General features: G+C 44.0%; 1 protein-coding gene across 1 annotated transcript; it reads left to right on the top strand.

Annotated features, from left to right (window-relative positions):
- Window positions 1-8: 8 nt before the first annotated feature.
- On the top strand, window positions 9-10499 carry LOC115633460 (atrial natriuretic peptide receptor 2-like). Its single transcript, XM_030530915.1, has 6 exons — window positions 9-22; window positions 442-648; window positions 4159-5068; window positions 5132-5230; window positions 8459-8569; window positions 8631-10499. The coding sequence occupies exons 1-6, from the start codon at window positions 9-11 to the stop codon at window positions 10497-10499; spliced, it is 3210 nt and encodes a 1069-aa protein (XP_030386775.1).
- The last annotated feature ends 244 nt before the right edge of the window (window positions 10500-10743 follow it).

The raw sequence follows: 10743 nt of genomic DNA, 5'->3' as shown, positions 1-10743 counted from the left end.
TTGTTTCAATGCTTATCATACTGTAATTTGAATAATATGAAATACTAGCAGGTATTGCCCGTCTTAACGCAGCTCAATATTGCTGAAGATAAAGAGAGTCGCGCAACAAAAAAACAGAATGTCGTCGCCGGGTTGTTTTATACGTCTTTATTCATTTGATCGTACGCTTAAGACTAAATTCATCGCTGCTCGCAGGCAGCTCTCTTGCAGCTCTTATAGTCTCTGAGATCCAGTCTCTGAGATCCAGACAGACAGACAGATAGGGCTAGATCGACTCGTCTCGTCATGCTGATCAAGAATATACATACTTTGTGGGGTCTGCCACGCCTCCTTCTGCCTGTTACATTTTTCAGCTCCCGCAAACCTAATATACTTCTGTACATTTCATGTACAGAGTATAAATATGTAAATATATTTCATTAACTGTTTAAAATTTTTTAGTGTTGAAAAATTTGAGAGCACAAAATGTGTAAAGCAACGATGTGTAACAATAATCGGAGAATTTCGACAAGAATCAATGTTTGTTGAAAATTATTTGATTGAGTCTGGTAGCTTCGTCAATGTTTTATGGATGGGACACAAATTTCGAGAAACTGTATCAAAACTAAACCAATTGTATAAAACTATGTACTCAGATGGATCGAAAAGGTGTAACGTTGTTACTCTGCCGTGGGTATGCTCGCCGGCCAGAGTATGCTGAAATAAATTAGGCACCCCAAAGTGCCGAGGTGTCCACCAAATAAGAGAGGGCGGTATGCCCAAACTTCTCCACGTGTTTCTTTAATTGTAGGAAAACATACAGAGCGCTTCAGTGCGCGTTGGGCCTGAGCCAGAAGAGAACTAACTCAAAACGAACTTAAAATTACCCGCCTTCATGGCTTACTATTCTTACAATTACTTATTAGCTTAAAATTACTCGTAATGACGCGCAGCTGGTTGCTGCGCAACGCGTCGTTACACCTCCCCCTTTCCCCAAGGGGTCGAACGGCAGATGTGTAGCAGCTGGGTGGCAGCGCTGCCACCCCTCGCGTTTGGCCACCTGTCAACGCCACCTGTACCTTCACCGTCAGCTGTTCGCTCTGTCGCATTGTTGTTTTTCTGCATTTCCGCCGCGTGGTGCTGACGTGTCGTCATCCTCTGGATTCTGTAATGGGTGCTGTAGTGGCTGCTGTGGGACTGGCTGCTGTTGCCGTAGCTGTTTAGGGATCGCCAATGGAGTTAGCATACCGCCCATCTGCTGCGTCTCTGGTATATTCGGCGCTGAGTGTGTATCTCAGGCGGTGCGGTAATCTACATCGCTTCACATGGCCTGAAACGTAACAACAAACTTCGTTTAATTATGTTTGTAGGCTTACATGGGCATCTTCTTCGGCTAGAACGGCAGCTTTGCTGTTTCCGCTTTGGTGGACGCCGGTGGTGTTGCCGTTGCTGTTGTCGGTGTGGCTTCGGGCTTCGGTTGCTGTTGTCGTGGCTGTCGTGACCGTGGCTGCTGTCGTCGTGCTCGTTGATATGGCCGATCTAGTTGCCCGGACTGCCGCTGCGGCTGCGGAGATTGGTGCTGTGGCTGCTGTGAAGCTGCCGGTGGCGTGGTCCCGGTGACCATACTACCGCTGCCTCTGTCGTCGCCGCCTTCGTCGGCTTCGCTGTCTTCTGCATTCACCGCTTTTAGATCCCGCACATGTGCCGTTCTACCTCTGCCGCCCGCTCCTGGTCGCACACGCACTATAACTGGGGATATGAATGCTCGCACCGTGAATGGTCCATCGAAGCGAGGCGCCAGCTTGGCCGCAAACTGCTCGGCTGCGTTGGACAGGTGATGTTGTCGCACGAGCACCTCGTCGCCCAGTCTGGGTCGCCACTCGCGTCTCCGCAGATTGTACTGGCGTGCCTGATCCTCGCTTGTCACCAAGGCTGCATGTCGGGCTCTGCGATTTCGCCTCCGCCGTCTGCGTGGCCGTGGATCGTTTGTTCGCAATTGTACAGTTTGGCCGCCCACAGTCACCGCCCCGTTGGCCATTTGGACATAATCCAGTCCCAATGTGAGCTCATCTATGCATCCGGGGAGTGTGAGCAGCGGCAGTACTACGCGACTGTCGCCCACCGTGACCGTCGCCTTCGTTTCTTCACGGACCGTCTTCTGTGTCCCGTCAGCCATGGACACAGTCACGCTCACGGACCGTACATTTCCTCCGTCTGGCACCCGCAGGCGTTGCGCCAGCCTCGGGCTCGCGAAGCTGCGTGTCGCTCCGGTATCCACGACCGCCTCTACCAGTACACCATCGCAGTCTACTGGTAGCGCGGCCGCTACCCTGCGTGTCGTTGTTAATTGGAATTTGCCTGTGTGGGCTCGCCGACTGTTGATGTGGGACGAGCCCCCCCTGGCGTTTCCCGTCGCGCGTCGGCAGCATTCGTTCGCACGCACCCCCATCTTACCACAGTCCCAACAGTAGAGCTGTTGAGAGTTTGGGCACGCGTCCATACTGTGCCCTCCCATCCCGCAACGTCTGCAGATGGGTGGGCGACGATGCGTGTCCGCTGGGCCAACCGCCACCGGCTGTGGGATCGGCGTAGGGTGTGTGGCGTTCGTCTCATCATTGCCGGCCGCCTGTGACCGTGCTAGGATTGCTTGGTGCACGCCCTGTGCCGCCTGTACGTACCCATCGAGTGAGCTCACTTCTTCGCCTGCCAGGCGGAGATTGGTGCGTATTTCTGGTAGCCCGTTGGCGTGGACAAGTCTCAGCTGCTCCTCTGCAGTCATCTCCGCGCCGCGCATCAGTCGTTGCATCGCTCGGACATATTCGATAGGGCCCTCTGATGTGCCCTGGACCCGGCTGTATGCTTCCCGCCGGCGCTCTTCTATGTGGGGACCCGCTGGATATTCTTTTAGTAGGTCTTGGCGGAACTCGGCCCACCGTTGTACCAAATTGCGCCTTGACCACTCCCACTCCTTCGCCTCGCCAACCAGGACTTCCGGTAACACGGTCACCAACTCATCTAATCGCACGTTCCTCATCTCTGCCTTATCTTCCAGATCCCGGAGGAACGTTCTTGGGTCCCCGCTGCCGTCAAATCGGACGCCCCACTGGGCTACCTGTGTCGACAGTGCGGCTCGTCTGTCTCGTTCGGCTGATGTTGGCGCCTGTGGTCCTGCCACCGCCTGCGCGCTTGCGAGCGGTGACGCTGGAGTCGGTGCTGTTGGGTCATCTTCGTCAGGCGCATTACCAGCAGGCGCGGTGGAAGCGCAGACCTGGCTCGACAGTTTCTGGAAACCATCCTCCATAGCCTGGGCCAACCGGTGGGTGTACTGAGCCAACGCAACTGTCACCGAATCGGCAATCGCTTGTGTCAGGTCCGCCGTTGAGAGCACTGGAGCCACTGTTGGCGTCGCTGAGGCTGCCGTGGGCTCGGTTGTGGTAGCTCCCGTGACCGCTACCGAAATGTTCGGCACTGTCGCAGGAGTTAGCGGTGTCGTGTTTGCCTCTGTCACGACGAGCAGCCCCTCCGGTACGTCCTCTTGTTTCGGGACTCCCAGCCGTCCGCCGGGCACCGGGCTCAACTGACCTGTCGCCGCGGTACGCGACGACATGTTCTCGTAATATGCCGCTAGTTCTTCCAGGCGGGGTCGGTACTCTTCTTGGGCCGACTTCACGAACGTTGCCAGCCGCACCCGCAACGCCTCCACGGTGCCGGTCTCCTCGATGTCGAACTCGCGCAGCACCGTGCTGAGCTCTTCCTTCCGCAGCACACGTATCCAGCTCGTTCGTAGCATCGTAGGTCCACGCTCTCTTCCCTACTTGGTCGGATCTAACCTCAAACTTCTTTGGGGTCCCTGCGCGGGCGCCACTTGTAACGTTGTTACTCTGCCGCGGGTATGCTCGCCGGCCAGAGTATGCTGAAATAAATTAGGCACCCCAAAGTGCCGAGGTGTCCACCAAATAAGAGAGGGCGGTATGCCCAAACTTCTCCACGTGTTTCTTTAATTGTAGGAAAACATACAGAGCGCTTCAGTGCGCGTTGGGCCTGAGCCAGAAGAGAACTAACTCAAAACGAACTTAAAATTACCCGCCTTCATGGCTTACTATTCTTACAATTACTTATTAGCTTAAAATTACTCGTAATGACGCACAGCTGGTTGCTGCGCAACGCGTCGTTACAAAGGTTTATTATATTACATTGGACCCCATCAGATATAATTGATGCTGGCATTAAGTACATGCAAATAACATTGCCAAGATGTGAAGATTTCGTATCTTTAGAACGTTTTAATTGCAAATATGAGCTCACATCTATTCTTAAATATCATGTAAGCAGTTTACAAAATGATAAGCGTCTGATCTATGCACTACGGAATTTTTTTATAAGTGATGAGGACCTGCTTAATATCATGAGTGATTTAAATACCCAGAGAGAGAAGTTTTCAACCGTAGAGGATGCCTATGATCGCGTCGCTTGTAACTGGTTACGTGGTAATAACCAAACCTACAGCAACTGGATTAATAAAGACCCAATAACACTCTGGATCGGTGGCATATTTCCTTTTAATACGTCAAATGAAGCATATAAAAATATTAATAGAGCAGTGTCCAATGCTGTTTCTGCTATTAATAAGAACAGGAATGTGCTTTCAGGCTACAATTTGAAAGTTATGGAGAACAATGAGCAGTGCATGTCGGATGTGGTTATGAAGGCGTTCATTCACTATTTTAATTTGCCTAATATGCTTGGTGTGTTAGGACCTGCTTGCAGTGAAACTGTTGAGCCTATAGCTGGTATTTCAAAACATATGAATATGATGGTCTTATCATACTCAGCAGAAGGCGCTTCATTTGTAGACCGGGCTAATTATCCATATTTCTTTCGTACTATTGGGTCCAATATGCATTATGTAAATGCTTATTTATCCATTATGAAAAAACTAATGTGGCAGCGTGTAGCAGCCATAACTGAAGGGGATCAGAAATATTCCGAGTATATATCCCACATGGAGAAAAAATTGAAAATAGAAAAGTTAAAGTTAATAATTCATCGGAAACTTCGCATTGATGTGACACCCATGGATGTGAAAGAGGTTTGTCCTTTTATAATTCTATACAAGTTATTGTGTATAAGGATAATACTTGTGATTTTACAGTACTTACTCGAAATAAAGGAGTCACACGTTAAAATCATCATAGCAGATATTCATAGAAAGACGGCAGCAATTACATTTTGTGAAGCTAAGATATTGGGAGTAAGTTAATTCTAGTACTGATAAGCGTGTGATATTTTAGAAATTAATTCACAGGATTTATTTACAATTCCTTTTATCGAACATGTTTATCTTCAGGTTCCATTAAATTATATGATACTAGCAGGTCTTGCCCGCCTTTGCTGGGCTATGTAAAATGTGCTTATAATTATAAGTTTATTTACTATATGATATTCTTCTTTCGACGCTCTCTAAAGTTTTTTAAAGAGTTCATTTTCCAAATAGCAAATATAGTACAATAAGTACTATGTATGGTTACACGTACATACATATGTACATATCTTCGTTACGCACCGGACGGACTGCCAGTCCTGACTTAACTGTATGCATCCTCAGCCCGTTGTACGCACGGTCGAGTTATCCCCGAAAAGTCCGACGCGGGACATTTAATTATACCCTGTACCCGTAGGGTAAAAAGGGTAAAACGGTAAGGCGCTGTAAATATGCGATCAGCTGAGATGCTAGAGATGTGTCGGGGCATGTGTCGGATATTCTATGAGCTAGAGTATCAAAACAATCGATAGTTGAATCCGTCGATACAATCAATAATTCCATCGAAGTTTGAATGCGATTAACAGAAAATTTAAATAATAACATCTTATGATTTATTGAGATCAATTAGAACAAATCATATACAAACATACATATGTATGTACATCTGCCCGCAACGCGGTTTCTGCTTTACTATCGCTTACACAGTCGTTGCCTAGCGTCGGTAACTGTAAACTTTTGGCATTTTGCCTTTGAAATTAACAGGCGTAAATGATCAAACGAGCGAAAAACTTGCAGTTGTTGTTGTTTTTCGTTTTAAAAATTTGGTTTAGAACAATAGGACATTATTTGATATTTGCGTTCTTTGTAATTTGTTGTTGCTGCATAAAGTTACTAATGAAAATACAAATGTACTAAACAAAGAAAAAATTACTTTTAAAAATGTTAAATAATTTTTAATATATTTATACATATGTATGTGTGTACATTCACACAGTAGTGTCTCACATTTTGCTTTGGCTATTTCAATCGTTTGCACGCAACTACACGCACAGCTGTTTGTATGTGTGCGTGCGTGTATGTATACTTAGTTGTCCCCAACTGTTTGATCTTTTGTATTGTTTGTTCTGCCTGAATTTGTAATATGCATATTTTGAAGATCCTTGAACGCAAAGTTGTAGATTTAGTTACTTAGATTACAGTCCCCAAGTAGCCCCGTCTACCGTCTGTCCGTCCGTATGAACTCCTGAATCTCGGAGACTATAAGAGCAAAAGACGCAAAATTTTGCTCACAGGTGGCTTACACTCGTAAGAATACGCATATTCCGATATAAATGTGCAGTAATGTGTTTATTATTATACTCTGTACATGAAATGTATAAGAGTATATTAGGTTTGCGGGAGGTGAATAATGTAGTAGGCAGAAGAAGGCGAGGCAGACAAAGTACATATATATTTTCTTCATCAACATGACAAGACGAGTCGATCTATGTCTGACTGTCTGTCCGTCCGTGCGTAGGAACACCTGGATCTCAAAGACTATAAGAGCTACAAATCTTGCACAATGATGCCTTATTTGTGTACGCTATACGAGTTTGTTTTATTTTTTGATTTTTACCCTACTTATCCCCTATGGGGGATTTTCGGAAACGCCGTTCCTATAATCACCTATATTTTGGAGCCTTTAAAACCTGGGGACACCAAATTGTAATCCAAGATGTAGTGTAGTAATAGGCAAGAATAAATATTCAATTGTGCGAAATTGTTCGAATTATAAATGCTCTTTATTTATAAGTGTTTGGTTGCGATTTAAGCGACGAAAATCAAACTTATGTAAATGTTAATTGCCGAACTGCAATTCAATTTATTAAACAATTGCCGAAGTTCAATGTTAATGTAAAAATTGGTCTAATAGACGGAAAACTAGGGTTTGTAGTATCGTCACAAGCGAACAACGAACGATGCGATTTGGCAGTTGGTTAACAAGTAAAAAGATTCGGGCGCTGTAGCAGTGCAGCGCCTTAGGCAAAATTATAGCAAATTCAGAACAATGCGTAAAGGTAAAATAGGAATTTGAGCGACAAAGCAAACAATGAGTTAAGATTACGTTAAATGGCTTAACTTGCTGCATAGAGCAAGATTAGAAATTGAGTGATTTTGTGATCGAATTAAACAAATGTATTTATGATGAGCTGTTGCCTTTTGGCTGTGGCGACTGCATAACCAAATAATGTACAAGTATATTGAAAATCCCCTACTTTTCCCGTAATTAGCGATTTTTCATAACTCCCGTAATTCCTAGTTATTATAGCCTGTACCCAAAGGGTGAAAGGCTATACTAGTTTTGTGCGCATGTATGTAACACACAGAAGGAGGCGTGGCAGACCCCACAAAGTATATATATTCTTGATCAGGATGAGAAGACGAGTGGATATAGCCTTGTCCGTCCGTCCGTCTGTCCGTCTGTCTGTCCGTCTGTCCGTATGAACGCAAGGATCTCAGAAAGTATAAGAGCTAGAATAACCAAACTTGGTTTCCATATTCTCCTAAGACCGAGAAAGTACGAGTTTGAGTTTTTTTTCGATGCACCCCCCCACTCCCCCGCAATTCCTGTTTTTTCTTATAACTTCCGTAATTCTCGGAATTTTGAAATCAATTTTGGTAGGTACATCCAGTTAGTACTAATGTGTCATCTTGATAGGTCAATTCTGAAGAAAGTTATAGCCATAAGTAAAATCGCTGCTCATGCGCTGCCTGCAGCTCTGTCGGCAGCGCTGCCCGCAGCTGTTGTTGTTGTTGCTGCTTTGGTTCAACTTTGTGCTGCATACATACACGCATATAAACACTCATAGGTACGTGATGTAAATGTATGCTGTTAAAACTGAACATAAACGTGTATTCTAATTTAATTTAATTAATTAATTTTAATTAATTCATTCATTCATTTTTTTTAATAATTTTTTTTTTTTTTTTAATTTTTTTGTTTGTTTAATTTTTCATTTTTGTGGAGAGTACAGGCTATTTTACTGTCGGGCTTGCTCGACTGTAGCGTTCTATCTTGTTTATTATGAGTTCGTATGCCAAGTTTCATTATGATAGGCCGATAGACATATGTACTGACTCCACTTGATTTTTTTTATATACTTGTATTTATATAATTGTTTTACACCCGACTTTAGCTTTTCCAGTTTTGTTTAATTGTTATATATTTTATTGTAGATGATCCAGAAAGATGAATATGTGTGGTTTTTACCTTCATGGCTTTCAAAGGACCCTTATATGTGGCAGGTTTTAGTGAATAATAGTTGTACGTCTGATGAATTCATAGAGGTAACTCTCATAGCTATATATATTTTTCGCTTAACATTCAGCTTTTTTGTTTTATTTTTAGGCACTTGACGGTTTTAGTATAATGCACACTCCGTTTGGAAATCCCGAAGCAATCATGCAGGAGGGAAAAACTATAAGAGATTGGCTTGAATTATATAACATTACGCATGTGGCTTCCTCGAATTACATTGGCTTTGCCTATGACGCCGTATGGACTTATGCATTTGCCGCACAAAAGCTATTAGAATGGGATAAGGATGCGTTTTTCCGATTGAGATCCACTGATGTGGTAAAAAAATTGGCGGACCTAATATGGGAGACTGATTTTTATGGAGTATCGGGTAAAGTAAAATTTGGCCGAGGTGGGTCAAGGATAAACATTGGCATAGACATTTTACAGTGGAGAAACATGGACTATAATATTGTTGGAAAGTTTTCCCTGACGGGAGAGGGCTATGGTGAAAACATTAGTAAAAACGTGAGGAGTGGACAGTTATTATTTAACTTATCTAAAGTTCATTGGTTGAAAGATCGAGTACCACAGGACGGTAGATACGATTGTAGATTTTCATTCTTAGCTCAAACATTAAAAACTGATTGTGATACTACTACAATGCTATTCTCCATAATCATGTGCATGATTTCTGTAATATTCATATCGGTAATATCTTTTATATTTTTGAAACAACGCTATGACCGAAAATTGAAGCGATCAGCTAAGATTATGAAAACTTTTGGAATAGATCTTTCGGCACCATCCCAATATAACAGCAATAGCCTGGACAAGTGGGAAATACCGAAAGATAATGTTGTAGTTAATAGAAGGTTAGGAGAAGGTGCATTTGGTACGGTATATGGTGGTGAGGCTCGGCTTGGTTCTGGAAACTGGACTGCAGTTGCCGTAAAAACACTGAAAGCTGGTGCATCCACCGAAGACCGTGTTGATTTTTTATCCGAAGCTGAGGCAATGAAACGGTTTAATCATAAAAACATAATACAATTGTTAGCTGTGTCTCTTCAAAGCGAGCCAATTTATTCTATAATGGAGTTCATGCTGTACGGAGACTTGAAAACGTTCCTATTAGCACGACGGAATATGGTTAATGACAAGGTTTCCGATGATTCCGACATTTCATCAAGGCGCCTTACCATGTATGCATTCGATGTGGCACGTGGATTGGCTTATCTGGCGGACCAGAAATACGTGCATAGAGATCTTGCATGCCGAAATTGCCTTGTAAATGCGCAACGGGTAGTTAAAATAGGCGACTTTGGTATGGCTCGTCCTACCTTTGAAACAGACTATTATCGCTTCAACCGAAAAGGAATGTTACCTGTACGTTGGATGGCACCCGAAGCACTGGCGCTGGGACGCTTTACGCCCGCTTCTGATATATGGTCATTTGGAGTTGTGCTATTTGAGATAATTTCCTTTGGTTCATATCCCTACCAAGGGCTTACTAACAGCCAAGTACTCGAATTTGTCAAAAAAGGAAACACATTAGAAATACCAATAGGTATCAAGCCACCATTAGTGGGACTTATAAATGCTTGTTGGAGTCAAGAAGCTTCTAAGCGCCCGACAGCTTTAGAGGTAATTGACTTCATTTTAAACTATCCAAGACTGCTGACACCCTCATTGGACTTCCCTGGTGCTGCCGTCGAATTTCCGGAGAAAGATGTCGATCAGTTACAGCTACTGCCACAACTACAAATAAATTCACCCCTCAATTCTGCCACTACACTCGGGATACAAAAGCATACGCTTTTTTGCGACCAACACTCATCGGAGCTAAGCACCAAGAGTGAATCCTGTCCCACCGCCTCACATCAAAGCAGCCCATGTACATGTTCGCCCATTGCCCCAGATGGATATAGTATTAAGTGCCCTCTTCTAATCAATCAGACCTGCGACAGCTCTGGGTCGTAAGCTTATTTAAACAAAGCCCAATTATAACATATTTTCAAAAAAATATTATTTGCCTTATCAGTGTATGTCATTAATCCATATTTGCTTAAAATTGAGATCTCCGTTTTCAATAAATGATTAAAAAATACATATTAATAATTGTTTCAATGCTTATCATACTGTAATTTGAATAATATGAAATACTAGCAGGTATTGCCCGTCTTAACGCAGCTCAATATTGCTGAAGATAAAGAGAGTCGCGCAA

Source organism: Scaptodrosophila lebanonensis, unplaced genomic scaffold (assembly GCF_003285725.1).
Source record: "Scaptodrosophila lebanonensis strain 11010-0011.00,11010-0021.00 unplaced genomic scaffold, SlebRS2 tig00001423-arrow-arrow-pilon, whole genome shotgun sequence".
NCBI classification, from domain to species: domain Eukaryota; kingdom Metazoa; phylum Arthropoda; class Insecta; order Diptera; family Drosophilidae; genus Scaptodrosophila; species Scaptodrosophila lebanonensis.
This window is presented reverse-complemented; position numbering and strand designations above follow the sequence as displayed.